Source organism: Sesamum indicum, linkage group LG5 (genome assembly GCF_000512975.1).
Source record: "Sesamum indicum cultivar Zhongzhi No. 13 linkage group LG5, S_indicum_v1.0, whole genome shotgun sequence".
NCBI classification, from domain to species: domain Eukaryota; kingdom Viridiplantae; phylum Streptophyta; class Magnoliopsida; order Lamiales; family Pedaliaceae; genus Sesamum; species Sesamum indicum.
The window spans coordinates 1,396,171-1,412,702 of NC_026149.1; the positions used below are offsets into that span (position 1 = coordinate 1,396,171).

The 16,532-nt window shown below is 32.5% G+C and overlaps 3 protein-coding genes across 3 annotated transcripts in view; 1 reads left to right on the forward strand and 2 right to left on the reverse strand.

The window, feature by feature from the left end:
- Positions 1 to 738, reverse strand: part of LOC105161567 (mitochondrial uncoupling protein 1) — a 3,622-nt gene extending 2,884 nt beyond the window's left edge. Inside the window, exon 1 of the mRNA XM_011079299.2 lies at positions 320 to 738. Within this exon, the coding sequence (XP_011077601.1) occupies positions 320 to 406 (87 nt within the window). The 5' untranslated portion in view covers positions 407 to 738. The remainder of the gene's footprint in view (positions 1 to 319) is intronic.
- Positions 2,660 to 7,775, forward strand: LOC105161622 (tobamovirus multiplication protein 3-like; the record flags this gene model as incomplete). The annotated part of the gene is made up of 5 exons (XM_020693633.1): positions 2,660 to 2,838; positions 3,438 to 3,501; positions 3,586 to 3,639; positions 4,884 to 4,961; positions 7,093 to 7,775. Coding segments are annotated over 5 exons (468 nt in total), but the record flags the coding sequence as incomplete, so codon positions are not given.
- LOC105161568 (60S ribosomal protein L35a-3) lies at positions 8,577 to 10,847 on the reverse strand. Its single transcript, XM_011079300.2, has 4 exons — positions 10,707 to 10,847; positions 10,396 to 10,624; positions 9,942 to 9,984; positions 8,577 to 8,911 (listed from the first exon to the last, which is right to left on the reverse strand). The coding sequence occupies exons 1-3, from the start codon at positions 10,772 to 10,774 to the stop codon at positions 9,943 to 9,945; spliced, it is 339 nt and encodes a 112-aa protein (XP_011077602.1). The 5' UTR covers positions 10,775 to 10,847; the 3' UTR covers positions 8,577 to 8,911; position 9,942.

Sequence of the window (16,532 nt, forward strand, 5' to 3'; positions counted from 1 at the left end):
AAATTCGGCCCTTGCTTACATGCCCCCCCCCCCCCCCACAGTATAACGAGAATACGATCTAACAAGTCACTACAGGTAAACTTTTTCGTTTGACCAGCATTCATCTAAACATAATTCTCACCAGCAATTCACCACCAGTTCCATGTACAAGCTATAAAATTAGAAGAAAAAAAAGGAATTTACACAAATATACACATATAAACTTGAAGCCTAAAATATATATATAAAGCCTCAAACGAACACAGCAAATGAACCGCCACTCACTGAGAGTAGAGATTGGAAAAGAGTTAAAAAGACAAAACTAAAAGGAAGAGTGTACCTCAGCGAAGCAAGCAGCAAAAGCACTACTGGCAAATGTTCCGGCGAAAGAAATGTCCGATTTAGACTTTCCCTGATCCCCCCCCATCGTCGGATAAAAACTAAAAGCAAAAAATCTAGGGTTTTTGCCGAAGTATAAAAATAGGAAGACGATCAGATCAGAGGCTTAACGCGGAAGCTCCGGGCTTTGGGGTCTGAGGAGGAAGAAGAGAAAACAGAAGTGAGAGAGATAGATAGATGATAAAGAGCTAAAATACGTAAGAGGAATCTCGGGAAAAGCAAAGAAAAGGCAGCGAATCGCAGATTTAGGGAGCGCAATTGGGTGTGTGTGTGTGTGTGCTTCCATCGTCAGTCGCCACCTCCATAACATATTTATTCCTTTTTCTTACATCTACCAATGCATCTCTGCTCCCGCTTTTACGTCCTTTTCCCTTTTTTTTTCTTTATATTGTTTGTAAATTTTATTTTGATATTAACTCATACACGTGTTTACTCAACTTTGAATTCGATAACTCAATTTATCAAATTGGTTGCTCAATTGTTTTATTTTTCTATCTCAATCCTAATTGGTGCTTTAAAATATTTAATTATTTAGGCATGTTTTTTATTTAATGGAGATTGGAATTGGGTACTCCATTAGGATATGCATCTGTGACTCGGAAAATCAAAGTTGTTTTCAGACAAGCGACTTTCTAGCAGTTATTTTGGAGCTCTAACATTTGAATTTTGTTTTCTCACATATATAGCATGTGGGGCCATGCACACGCATTGGTCAAGATTCATGTGCCCAGCCCAACACTAATTCTAACCCACAACACTGCAACACTAATTAGTATAGAAATTCAAGTAAATTTCCCATATTGGGTAGTAATAAAATTGTTGGTCGTCTTAAAGTTAATTATCCATCCCACTTTTATGTTATACTCAAGCCTTAGGAAATTGGAACTCCAATAAGATTTTACTCAAATCAGATTCAATTTAATATCATTTATATATAATTAATCGCTCTATTTGAACTGTACTTTATTACGACAAACAAAAAATTAGAAAATAAAAGGAGAATGCGATCCCAAATACACTGATCGAAGTTAACTAGAAAGAAACGGACGTGTTTTCTTGGCAGATGGGCTAGTGGTCTTATTGGATTGCTGTGTCAAGGCCAAGGCTGCGAAAGCCATGCTAGAACAACAACAATGTTCCATGTTCTCTCACTTCTTGCCGCTAAACCTTAATAATTCAAACCTAACCATTTAGCACATTTGCTGTTTATACTTGACATTTTTTTATTAGAGTGAGGCAAAAAATATCAATGTTAGCAAAATAATTATATATTATTTATCCCTTATTTAATATTTTTTAAGTAATAATTTTGTACTTATGGAAAAAATGTAATGGTGTTTATCTCGCTTTCTTTTTCTCCCCCTCTCTCTCTCTTTATATATATGTATATATATATATATTATATTTCCTCTTTATAAATATTAAAATATACATAAAATTACACAAATAAGTAAACGGGAGCCAATTATTTTGTATGTTTCAAACTCAACATGCTTCACTATTCTTACTTTCAACTTTGCAATACATAAAGGGTATAATTATAAGTGCACCTTTTTAATATATGATTTATTTATATAAATTATTTTTATTTTTTTAATAAATGTATTAAGAATTATCGTTTGCACAAACGACTCATATTTTTAAAAAAAATACACACAATTTCTAAAAAAATACCAACACCATTACAAAAACTACTACCACTTAAGTTGTCATGAGTGATTTTTGATACTACGCAAAAGACATAAGAAATTTTTGTAAATAAACTATAGACTACGGGATGTAAATGTAATTATTATGAGAAAAAATTTAAAATTTAACCATGGATAATTGTCATAGTTAAAAATTAATAGTTGTAGCTAATATTTATTGACTACGCCCACCCAATAGTTGTTGGCTGTGATTTTTATTATTGTGATTAAAACATTTATCATGGCTAGGTATAACAAAAAAAATTTGTGGTGTTAAAAAAATTAATAATTTTTTATAATAATTTGTTATAAACCAACTGCAAAAAAAAAAAAAAAATCACCAACGGTAAGAAAAAAAGTAGCCGTTGGTATTTTTCTTAATCAATTAATAAAGTTAAAAAAAGATTATAATAGCTGTAATTGGCCGTTGAAGCAGAGAGAAAATTAGTCCGTTGGGCGGTTAATCAATTATTAAAATTAAAAAAAGATGATAATAGCTGTTAATAGCTGTAATTTGACCGTTTAAGCAGAGAGAAAATTAATCCGTTGGAGCGGGGTGCTAAAACCCTAATTCACCACCTCTATAAACCTGACCCCTCCTCTCCAAGCAACACACACTCACTCACAACTCACCTCGTTCTCCGGCTCGTAGAGAAGGAAGGGAGAGAAATGCCGCTGGGAGAGAGATATGGCGGAGACAAGAGCGAGTCTCGGTACTTCTCTATGGTGTTTCTTTATTTGCAGCCCTGGGGTTTCTTCTCTATGGTGGAAGGTAATTGATTTCCTATTTGATAATTGACTGATGCTGAAGATGTAGATTCTTTAATGTTGTGCTGTGTGCTCCTCTGATATCGGTATCAATCAGGCTTCGTTCTATTTATATAAGTCAAGTAAGTCGTAAGATTATGAATCAATGGGAATTTTTTTAAGTTGCTATTAGCTCTTTTCTTAAATAGGATTGACCACTTGCTTCCTTGCTGTCCTGCTTCTGTTGGAAGTAGAAGTTATTACTCCTCTGTACATAGTGGTCCTCAAAATAGAGAGAAGTTTAAATGTGATTAATCTGTTGACTGTGTACTCGACCTCTATGAAGTCAAAAGTGCTATTCTGTGGAAGGGGCACGCCCAGAAACTTAATACTGGTATTCTTGAGTTCTGAAAGAGAAGTTGATGACTTATTGATTTCTCAGTATCGCCCATAAGTGTTTTTCCTTGGGTGATTCCTACAGAACCCAAGAATGGTTGCGTAATTTGTGACTGGTCCTTTTTCAGATATATCCGAGTTTCATACAGTTGTCATTTAGTCCTTTTACTTTGACACAGTATGCTGCTGATTCACATCATTCTTGACCTTTAATGTTTCTTTGGACAGATTATTCTTAATGTTGCAACGATTCCCTGTGGAGTCAAAAGGACGGCGCAAGAAACTACAGGAGGTATATCAAGCTGGTTAACGTTTCTTGTCTTTTAATATAATATGTTTCTGTTTTAACTTTTCTCCTCATCTCTTGCTTACTCAGGTTGGCTATGCGACAACAATATGTTTTTCATGTTTTCTGATTAGATGCATCATGGTAAGCCGTATACTTATTCTTAGAAGTGGCTGATTGCTTAATTTTTGATATGATCCAGCTTGCAAAATGATAAATTGATATTAGACGATTATAGCATTGCTTTCTATGTTCATCACCATTCATTAGTCTATTCTTGTTAGTTTTATTGATGCACTCACACTAATTAGGACTTTTTGGTTTTGATTATTTCTGAAATATTAATTAAAAATTTACTGGATTTTATAATGATTTTGTTTTAAATTAATTCTTATTTCTTAATCTCTTTTACTCAAATTAATCAGACTACAAACTTAATGCAAGGCACGGCAAATGAATGTCTGGGAGTGATTAAGGAAAATGATCTAAACAAGGCTAGTTCTTTGTTAGAAAATAGGAAATGTAGGCTGATTGTTTTGGTGTGTCTTTTCTTTTTGTTGTTATAAAGCTTTAAAGATTTATGTAAGGAATTAGTATCACACATTTTCTCCATAATTTCATTTGTCCCTGACCATAACCCTGCTCCCTAGGCAGAAACTCGTTTACTTCTAATTTTCTGATAACCTGGAATAAATGCAAGGAATTATTACCGACTGAAACATCATTATTACTATGACTGCACAGATAAATTCTATTCTAAATTTTGAGCAATGTTGTGACCTCTTGGTTTCAAAGATGACATATTTGACTATTTAAAAGAACTATCTATTCTACAGCTGTAATTTCTAGCATAAAAATAATATACATGATTTCTTTTAGAGTATTAATTCAAAAATTACTTAAAATTTTTGAAATAAAAGTTACTGAAGAATGACCATCAAATTATGCAAAATAGTTAGTATTAACAATTAGACATGCTTTCCATGTAGTATGAAATTAAAATTTTTGGAAATATATGGATCCTATACATAAAAAATTATGAACATGTGTCCAATGAGCAATGGCTGCTCTTGTGCATCTCTTCTGGCTGTAAGCACTGTGTTCTTATTCGGAAGCTCTTATCTCCCTCCCAATATTTCTGGTCCGCACCAGCTCTTGGTACACGTATACATGTATGCGTGTTTGTCTTTGTATAGGTGTATGCCTTTTATTCTATGTCCATGCCTATATGTATGCATAAATCTGCCATATGTATGCTTGTATTGTCTTTATGTTTGCGTTGTGGATGTATATGCAGTGTCTCTGTATACTTTACTTATCTATGTACATTTGTGTAGTTTCAGTTATTGATCTCATCGTCTGACTTTTGTTTCTATCACATTTTACAGATGTGCTTTAATGCATTTGATGCAGCTGCAGATCTAGATGTCCTGGATCAACCTATTCTGAATTTTGTTTACTACCTGGTACGCTTTCTGATGTATGATGTTTTGTGGTGTTTATATATAATTGAATTTGATGTTCATGCATCCTGAACAGGATAGTTGCAAATTATTTTAGCATTGACTTTTTATGTGAATGAAACATTGTTCTTAAAACGCTTAAGAAGTTTTGTATCAACAAAGTGTTGTTGATGGCATGTTCTTTTCTTAAAACGCTTAAGAAGTTTTGTATCAACAAAGTGTTGTTGATGGCTTCTTGTTTTGACTGCTGCTTTCTTGTTTTTCAGTTTAATTACAAGGGTACTTATTCCTCAAAGCAATGAGGTTTCTGTATTGGTGGAGTTCAGATAGGGTTTTGTTCAGGGAAATGTGCATTTCCCTTCAAGAAGCTTTTTATAATTAAGTAAAAGTACCTAAAAGCCTACATAAAGCAATTAACACCTAATATAATTTCTCTCTCTTTTTAATTATTATTTTAGCCTATTTTTAGCTGAATACATCTTATGAATATCCAGTATCGGTAGCACGACTCAAATAAAAATAATCTTGGTGACATCAGAGTGAAAATAATGTTGAACATGGTCATGAAGTAGGATTCTGTATCATATCTATGTTCAATAATAATCATGGAGATAAGAGCTTGATTAGATCTCTGAGGACACAAGACACAAGTACTAACTGATGTATGTGAGAAAGTTTTTGGTGAGTGTAGACATAGAAGAATCTAACAAAGTCAGTCAGAAATTTAATGAGAATACAGGAAAGCAGCCAGTCAGCTTTGGAGAAACATATCTTTGAGGTTTGTCTTTGTGTTAATTTGGCGAGTTCAGTAAATGCATTGTAAATCAGTTGAATGTTCTCTTGAAGAGATTAACTCGAACCAAAAAAATGTTCAAGTATTCTGCTTGAGCACTGTGATTTTTCCAGGAACTGATCATTGTTACGCTCCAGAATTATGAGAAATGCCCTTATTAAGAAGTTATACCTAAGGTGAGAGTTGCCTATTCGAACCCCTCTTTATGGCGGTTGATCTGTTACCTTTCCAGACAAACTCTTCTTGAACTGGTACCAAAACTGGTCTTTTTCGGCTGGGCTTATGTAGCAGTATCCTGGCAACATCCAGTTCAACTCATCATCGCCCTACAATTACCTAAATTCCATCTGATCTTTTAGACTGTCCATTCAGGCTCAAACCAGGCCAACCTGGCAGCCCCGATTGAGAACCTTAGTCAACTACAGCTGGCCCCACTGTTCACGTATTATATGCCTGTATTTGCTTGTTCTGCCTATTCTTTGCGTGATGGAATTCCAATTTGTTGTGCCCACGTTTTTCTACAAACTTTATTTGGCATGGGGTTGTTACTCACCAATTGTTGTAAGTACTGGGTTGATGGTAGTACTTGAACTTTTTAAGCATTGGGTACATTTATGTCGTTTTGGTCTGGTTGATTTGTGCTTTCGGGATCAAGAAAATCACCAGGATGTTTGTGGAGGGATGTGCGAGAGGCTGTCTTGTCGTAATTGGATAGAGAATGAACCACAAGCAAGCACATCTAGAATCTTAAGGATACAATCAAAGTAAAATCTTTAGCAGCTGTGTGTTCCTGCAATGTCACCTGTCTTTTCTTCTTTTATATATTATTTTTTATCCTTTCTCCTTGGTTGTTTGCTCTTACCGTTTAGTTGAATGCATAGGTTCGTTATTTTGTGAGGTCTAGTTTCATTGAGGAGACAAATAGATAAATTCAAGTCTGTTTGATTTCATATACACAGTATTTAAAGAAGAAAATTGATATAAATGAGCTATTCGTTTGTGATCTTTGTATTCTAGCAACACTGTAGAATGTTTTGAGGATAGAAATCCTTACCCTTGTAAATGTAAAACGAATTGTTACAAATCAAACAATTCTCATGATTACAGCTGGGGTTGTTCTGATCCCTCTAGAGCTAAAAAGACCCAAGCATCCCTACTTTATTGTCTTTTATGCATGCTTCTGCTCTCTTATGAATTTGTTCATATGCAATTCTTATTTTGTGAGGTTTATTTTCCTTGATAAGAAAAGATGGTACAAGTAAATATTAAGAGAACTTTGGTCCTTGTATCTTGTTTGCTGTAGTATGTTTCCAGTTGAAATTCTGACCCATTATTTTGCAGCTAGTGGAGATCCTACCATCGTCACTCGTTCTCTTCATATTGAGGAAATTGCCTCCAAAACGCGGGATAACACAATATCATCCTATCTGGTGATGGGAAGCAGATAATAAATCAGGGTAACAACTGGAGGGTTGGGAGGATGATGATGATGATGCGATTAGGTTTCAAGACAGCTCCTAGCTGAAACTAAGCAGGGGCCAGAACCTTCTCAGTGTAAGGGCGAACCTCCCTGTGAATGTCGGCTTGCTCTCAAATGCAGTTTGCACTTCTCCTTTCTTTTCTTCCTTTTTTCTTTCCTTCCCCGGCTAGTTTGAAGTTGTGAATGTTGAACGTAAACGTGTAGTTGAAAGTGTAAAATGTACATTGTGTCACCTTTTCAAACCAATTATTTTCTTTGTAAGATGTCAGTTTGAGGAGAAATTATTGATGTGATTTTTTGTGTTTGGTGGGGAGTCTTGTTTGTGTGTGATATAGGGGGTCAAGAATGCATGTTATGATGGCCGATGTTATTTTGAAGATGTAGAGATGTGAGATCAATAGGCGAAAAAAGGGACGCATATATTCCAATTGCTCCCCACTCCAAATACAACAGAAGAACAAACAAAGCTGTACAAATTGTCTTGAGGTTGGGACTTGCAACGCCCAAATCTCGATGTGGCCCCATGGGGTCGCCTCATCTACATTAATATTGAAAAAAAGCTCTTTACATGCACAGATGGTGGTTAATGATGCGGTTGTGTCAATTTTTAATATGACTATTATATCTTAATTGGGTAATCGTAGAATTAATTGTGATTACATTTTTTATGAATATTTATTGGTATTTTATTTTATTTTTATAAGATTTAAAAATGTGAAAAATTATTTATTATATACATGTGGGAATAATGTGTAATGGCCGCTAGTAAAAAGTAGGCCATGATAGTTAATGGTATTTATTTTCTGTAATGTTGAAAATTAATTTATTTAATGTTTTTAATTTATATAATTGATAAATTAATTTTTTTCTAAATGTAATATATAAATTTATACATTTAATTTTTATTTATATATTTTAACATATAAAAAATTATTTATTATATGCACCCACAATGGCTAGTGTCAAAAGAAAAAATTCTTTAGTGAAATAGAAAATAACGTTTCGGCCTTATTTCCGTGCTGACGGGGGGACTGCTAGCTGAAATCAAATTGGGCTGGTGGATGGTGTATTTTGGACTTTTACTCTATTAAGGATTTAGGGACATCAACAAGATAATATTTATCGACCCTCTTTTAGGGCTGGGATATATAGATATAGACCCTCTTTTAAAATTTGAAATTATATTCTCTTTCCAAATTTTTTTAAATTACTGCTACACTCCCTTCGAAATATAATGTGCCGACAAAAAACTTTCATACTTAGCAGAAAATGTTGAAATTGAAAGATCAACTGAATACACGATCATATATGTTTGTATTATGATGCAGACCTAAGAATCACCAAATGCAGGACAAATATGTAAATATCATCAGGTCAATTGTGCCAGGAAATATTGTCCAAGGGAAGTAATAGTGGCAGATACAAGAGATCAACAACACACAACGCAACAATGTCCAACCTTTCAAACCCTATTCAGTGAGGTAAAATGGCAACATTGTGGAGCCTCAGTACAGTCCGTTACCTCAACTAGATTGTTTCTCATATTCAGATTCAAAAGAAAAGGAAGAGGAAAATTGGCTAATAATAAGAATAATTCCTAAACTCAAAACTATAGTTTTAAATCTTGAAGATTCGGCTTTCACTTAACGCTCCCAAACCTGATCAACAAGAGCCCAATCACTGCAAAGGCAAAGAAGAAATTTAGATAGAAACAAATGGTTCAAATACAAAACGAAAAAGAAAAAATACCTAGTACTTTGTCTTAAATTGACCCAGAGACTTCAGAGGGATATAAAGCTCCAAAAGTGATTACTTAAATGCATTTAACACGTATATTGTCTGGGGTAAGATACAATCAGCAAATTCACTTCTCTCATTGAATTACCAAATTAAGATAAACCATCACAAAGACCCCCTAAAACTGAAAAGGGGCCAGAAGTAGGTCAAAACATTAGAGAGGTACTTGATCCCACAACCATAGTGGTATTGCCAGCTATCCAGAAAATTAAGATAAATTTTTGAGTTAAAGAAATGAATTAGGATGAATGAAGCATTGCTGAAAATCCGCGACCTCAGTGCAGGGATGAACTGGGAAGCTGACGCATAGCATTGTTCAAGGGAACAACTACATAAGATTAAGACTTAAGTTGAGCGTATCCTCCATTAAGCGCTTTTTAAAAAAAAATGATGCATGCGATTTTGCAAAATGTTAAGGGCAAGCTAGATAAAAATTGATCTGCCAATGAAGCCTAGCTTAGATGGCGAAGCTGAGTCCCCAAGACCTTCGAGGTAATGGGTTCGAACCCCGCCTTATGCATGGGATGCAGTTTCTAATGAATAGTATGTGTATTGTTTCTATTGAATAGTAGACGTTGGTTAGATTTAGTTTATTTGATACCCAACATGAATGATTATAATTAATTCAATTAATAATATTTCACCGCTCTTAGTTAAAAAAAAAAAACTAGATAAAATTGATCCAAAAGCAGTTAGTAAGATGGATTGGCTTAGAGGGCAGCTATTTGCTTGCTTCTCCTGTTCACTTCTAGTTCACTTGGTTTTCCACTCCACTAGCTTAGCAGGCTTGAGTACAATTTTGGATAACTAACCACTATACCATTTACATGCCATAATAAAACACACTTACACGCCAAATAACACAATATATTGAAGCATATAGAGCAAGTTGACATAAAGTTTTAGCTCTTACCTCAAATGTTGCTTGGGTACATGAACACCCTTACTCTAGCACCCTGTTTCACAAACAATGCGAAGGCCATTAGCAACCAAGAACTCCTAACTTTCTACAAAATACAAGGTTCCATAAAATAACTTTCATAATATAGGTATGAGTCCAAGCAACAGACTCAATATTCAGAAACATCTCTTCTCTCTCTCACACACACACACAAAAAGGCAAAATAAATCCTAGCTGAACTGAAGGCTGCAACATATTTCTGACAGGAGAAGCACACAGATTCACTTGCCCAAGTTTGCTAAAGTATCAGAGATATTATCATCTTCCAGAACTCTAAAGCATTTCCAGAAAATTAACTAATCAACACAAGATATGTCTAAAGCAATGTATATGAAGCTACTATTATCAAATCCACCCTTGATTAAAACTCATCATTCCAGAACGAAGAGATTTTGAGCAAATATACCATGGATTTGGGGGGGAGATTAGACTTGAACTTGGCACGAACAACGCCGCTGTTACCGTGGGGACGTGTAACTTTACCCCAGATGCAACGGTAGTGAGAGCCGTTCTTCTTAACCTTGGCCTTGTAAATGTACGCCATTCGCTTGCCGCGGTACCATGCCACTTCCTCTTGAGTGTTCACTCCTTCTATCTGTATCAACGACGTGTTTGGATACTGATTCGACTTCGACCTACCATCATTCACACAATCCATTCAACTATTACTATCCAAACACGGAACAGTTCTAAGTCAATGAAAGTTTCAATTTTTACCTTTTGTATCCAAGGATTGTTCCACGGACGTAGAGTCTGACACGTTCGCCTTGGCGCCCTTTCACCATTGTCGCTGTATGAAAGCTTCGGCGAGCTGAGAATCAGGAACAAAGAAGACTTGGAAAAACCCTAGCGTTTGTGTTTAAATGGCAATGACTACATGGGCTTACACACTCGGGCCCAAGTTCAAGTAGGGTAGCAATGGTTTAGAACAGTGGGTAGGCCCAAAGCCCATATATCCAGTCCTATGCTTTGCTTCGCAATCAAATTGGTCCGCCAAAATTATGTAACTATTTTAAAAATAAGTTTTTCAAATATTTAAATTAAGGGTTCCTTTAGTTTAAGTGAGATGAAAATGAAAGCGGAAGGGAGAGAAGAGAAAAAGATTAATAATTTTTTTTAAAGTTATTTGGTATGACTGCAACAAGAGTAAATCTCAAATTTTTTACTTGTTTGGTACGAGAAAAATAAATTGAAAAGAAAAGATTAACTCTTATAATTTTACTGAATTACCCTTCTCTTCACTTTGTATCAGAAAATAAATTAATTAATTAATATTATACTAATATAATTATGATATATAAAAAATTTAAAAAAATATTTATCAAATAAGAATATTTTTTATTAATAAAATATTCATTCGAAATGAGTATTGTTATTTATTCTAAATTATTTAGTTTAAATAAATAAAAAATACTAACAAGATTGTTTACCTGATTGTTAACTTCGATGCAATAGTTTTTCAATTTTTTATTTTTTTTTTGCAGCTATGTACGGTATTATCAGCGAGAATGAGAAGAGAATTGAAGATATATATATATATATATATATTGAAAACTGTAAAAACTGTACTTTTTTATCTTTTTGACTTTATACTTTCAATTTTGGACGGATTCAAAATTGAACTCTAAAGAAGTTTTATATACATTGAGTTTTACTCACCTCCATATCTTCCTCCTAACCAAGCATAAGATTATCTCATACATCTATTTTTATTTTCACTTTTCTTATTCCTTCAAATTTTCACTCTAACCAAGTACACTCTAAAAAAATAATATAAAAAACTTAATGTTATTAATAAAATTTTTGTATTTTAACAATATCAATTGGAAGCTTTTTATGATACTTGATACCCCTTCAATTAATTTTTTCTAAAGCCGAAAACAAAAAGAATGGGCCCCCATTTCGCAATCCAGTTCCAGTCAGACCACCCTTGTGGCCTATGAGTCAGATATTGAGCCCATAGTCTAAAATTTTACAAACTAAACTGACAAGCCCACATGGTTGATCTTGCAATAGCAGGCAAAACAAACTTCACTGAAATTAAATTGACTTGATATGATATATTCAAATGGTATGTCTTCTTTTAAGATAAGTTCAATTTTTTTTTTATTACTTAACTAATTCATGCAACTTTCAAATAATGTACTATATGTTGCAATTACTTTCGAATTTTGCTCTCAACTGACCTAAACAGAAGCCACCTTGCATCAACCACTCATTCTTATGCTAACTCTTGTCTTTTTGCAAATTCTTGGTATATTTTCCACTTCACTCACTCGTTATTACTTCATTTTAATTTTTACCATATCCCGATAATTATTACACCACTATTTTCACATTACTCAAGTTCTTTTTTTTTTATTATTTCTTTAGTTAAATATTTTCTAATTTAAGTATCGGGATACTAACTTCTTTTTTTACAAGTTAGTCCTCATTTGATTTTAAAATTGCTTTAAAAATTCTTCGACTATTGTTGTGTTATTGAACTCCAATATGCATCACTATAAAAATAAATTATGAATTCCTATCCTTTTTTTTCCCTTCAAAAAAAGACTTGTGAAACCTCACGTCGTATTTTAACAGTTTATAGTATTTTGAAATTTTATTGTATATGTTTATAAGATCCCTTCTTCTTCTATTTTTCTTTTTTTTTAAAAAAAAAACTTGTTAAATATTTATAACACATTTTTAAAAACTACACATGCAATATTCAGTATATTATCTTATCTTGTTGAGCTCCAACTACAAATTATTTTCTTAACAGACGATTCATTGCTTTCATGTCAATTTATGGTTCATAGACAAACAATTTTGCATTTTATATTAGAAAAAAGATGCAATTTCTTGAATTTTCAGTCATAATCAAAAGATATTTCATTATATTTATTATTCATCCCAAAATAAATAAAAAAAAAAACTTCAACTTGATTAAATCAAGAGCCATTAAACGAGAGATGAAAAGGTGAAATGTCATACAACTTTACATATTTGTTCCAAATTAGCAAATAAGATTGATTACATTGTGCCAATTTCACTACTTTAAATGATAGACTGTTTTATTTTTAAATGGGCATATATTATTATTATTATATATAAGCGTCGCGTTCGCAAAATTTTTAAAGATTTCATGAATTTCTTTTAGTTTCCCTTGGCGCAAAATGACGTTGTTTTTATACATTTTCTGAAGAAACGATGTCGCTTAGACACAGTTGGTATGAGATCTAAAAACTTGTTATGCTATATGAAGTTATTACTTCTTTTATTATATATTAATCAGCTCTATATGAATTACTTGCCTTCTGATTATGAGTTGTTATCTTCGTTCTATAGATGCCATATATCTATGCAATGAATGACATTATCATCTATTTATAAAATTGAAATATGCTTAGATTGATTTTATGAAATCAAGATCTGCTTTGCTAAAATCTTCAAAGAGATATTGGTTTTTATTTTAAAGTCAATCAATTTTTTTGTTCATATTACATGAAATCTAAAATTCCTCTTGTGGTGAAAATAGTTTTCTATATAAGCTTTTATTATGAAATATGCATATAAAATTCATATTTGATTAAAATTGAAAACAGAATTCTTGACATAAATTTTGGTAATTGGTAGATAAAAGGTAATATTTTGATACCTTGTTCATATTATCTTATTTTATTTTGCTAATAATATGAATTGTTTTATTTCTTGAGGCATGAAAACATATTCTACAGAAATATATATTATTCGCTATTATAACTATTAATTAAGAAATAAGGTAAATTACAACTACTTTCCTTGATTTTCCGCATAATTATAAATATTTTATTATTATTTAAAAATCTACAAATATCCCCATAATTTTAACGCTTACATAACAACGAGATCCCGTTAGATTTTCATTTAATTTTTATGGTACTAACTAATGTATCATGTTGAATTATGAATTATAATTTTATATAGATTATTTACTTAACCCACCCTCTGATTATTTTCGAAAATTGTTTCAAATATTTTTTTAAAAAAAAATTCAGCAAAAACAAAATAATAATTATTACCTCACCATGCATGTAAGAGAAGTACATAAGGTGCGGTCCCAACTTTGTAGTGATTCACCTAAAAATTGTTGAAATTAAAGAATTAGAAAGAAAAAAGAGAATAAAGGCGTATCGTATGGTATGGGGTTAGGAGAGTTCGTGTAGTGTCACTAACAGATAAGCCACTCAAATTCGGACATTTTGCCAAAAGATAATAATAGCTTTCATTCTCATAATCGTCATAGTCATGGTACGACCTTCAAGACGTGCGATACGGGTAAAATCAGCAAACCAACTGGTCCTCCATTCACCTACACATTTTATATTAACAGATACATTTAAATATCCTCTCCATCACATTTATATCCCTTCTTTTAATAAATATTAGTGAGTACAAATTTTAGGACAGGTGGGGCTGAAAATCAAATCTCCCCAGATGGCTCGCTACGAGTAATTTTTGGGAAGAAAAAAATAAATATATGGATTTATTAATTTTTTATTGCAGTCCTATTGGGATTTTAATTTAATTTTATATTTAGATTCTGAATTTTCCACACACCACAATGATCTTTACAGTTGACCCCAACACCAATATTGAGTAGGTTTTGGTATCCCATTTGTTGTTAAATTATTAAAGTGTATCGAGAAGGAACATTAGAAGTTGAGTTAGGAAGTGATTAGTATTGTAATTATAAGTCCAGTAAATTAGCTATAACTACACAGGTAATTATTAATTAAAAGGCATAAATTTAATTTGTAGCTCTATTATGTGTTAAAGCATGCAACCAAGTGCAATTAACTTATAGTTTGATGAAAAATGATAGTAATTTGATTATAAATAATAAAATAAATAAATAAAACAAACAAACGTGGTAGGGCGACTCCATTTGGAATGAAATATTCTCCGTGTTGAAACGTTCCTCACACACTGCTCCTACTAATTCATTTTTCATTTATATATCTAAAAAATTAAGTATATTTAATTTGTTTATACTTTCGGCGCTTTTTTTATATTTCATAAATAATATTTGTATTTAGTCGGATTTTGGGGTTGGGTGGGCGTCAATTTACAGCTCTTCACACGGTCTGGTCAAAAGGAGGAAGGTTGGAACCAAGTCCCGTGATGTAGATTGTGGGGCTAGCCAGAGACAGAGCCAGCACCAGCACCAGCACCGCTACCCACCCAAATGACGCACCCTCGATTTTATTTATTTTTCCATATGTGACTTTGAATTTTTGTTTCTCATAATTATATTGATTTCTCATGATCTGTTTACATAAGTTATTTTAATTTTTGGATAATTATATATATATATTTATAAGATATATCATTATTATTTATACAAATTATTAATATTTTTCAATAATTACACCTATACCTCCAAAAAATATTAACATTATAACAGAAATTATCTTTATTTTTTGTTGTCATTATTGATTTATGTAATTATGCATAAAATATGAATAATTTATATAAAAAATTATAATTGAGAGGCGTAAAATATAATTATCTCTTTTATTTTTTGTCTTTTTGAAATTGCCGTCCAAAAGTGAGAGAACAAGAGGCTGCGGCGTTCATTTTTAGAATATTAGAAGATTATTTTATTGATTTATGTAATTATGCATAAAATATGAATAATTTATATAAAAAATTATAATTGAGAGGCGTAAAATATAATTATCTCTTTTATTTTTTGTCTTTTTGAAATTGCCGTCCAAAAGTGAGAGAACAAGAGGCTGCGGCGTTCATTTTTAGAATATTAGCTGTGAAGATTATTGTAAATTGTGTGGGTAATCATTGGTCCAATTTTAATCCATGCATTAAAAATTACAATTATGAAAAGTTGATAGGAAATTGTACAAAACTTTAGGATAAATAGTTGAAAAAGAAATTAATATTAACACAAATTAAAACAATTGATAAACCCAAAGAGTTGTTTGAAATTTATCAAAAATACAAATTTTTTAAAAAAATAATTTTTTTAATTGGTTTCAGTCTTATTAATATATTAATTGAATCGATATAATTTGTTATTATTATTCGTTATATTGGTGTAATTTATTAATGTTATTCGTTATTTATGTTTTTTTATTAAAAAAAAAAGGTAAAATATTTGGAGGAACGATATATAGCGAGTGGCGATTGGTATAAATAATGGATGCAAAAGAGAGAAAAGATGAGAGTGCCACCCGATCACATGAATCTCAATCCCTCGGTTAGTAGTTTTGCTTGCTCCTAAGATTCCGGCTCCATCTTCCGACGTAGGAAAAACAAGTTAACTGTTTTCTTCATTCACTAAAACCCCATAAAAACTTTCATAAGAAATTCTCCTCCTTAAAAACAAACCTTAATTCTCCGACGTCCATGTCTCTTCCGTGATTCCCTTTTCCTTTTCTTCCTGTGATTCTTCTTGTTTTGCTTTCAGCAATTATGGCAAGCGTCGTAACCACCAACGCCGCCCCGGTTCATGCCGGAGCCACATTCACTCACCACCGCCGCCGCGCCGCCGAGGATAGAGAA

What these genes read in the sequence shown, in the direction of transcription:
- LOC105161568 (XM_011079300.2), bottom strand. Translation starts at nt 10,774, where the DNA reads ATGGTGAAAGGGCGCCAAGGCGAACGTGTCAGACTCTACGTCCGTGGA. An exon ending in ACAATCCTTGGATACAAAAG is followed by an intron (nt 10,625 to 10,706) that starts GTAAAAATTGAA and finishes GAATGATGGTAG; the next exon opens with GTCGAAGTCGAATCAGTATC. An exon ending in ATCTCCCCCCCAAATCCATG is followed by an intron (nt 9,985 to 10,395) that starts GTATATTTGCTC and finishes TTTGTGAAACAG; the next exon opens with GGTGCTAGAGTAAGGGTGTT.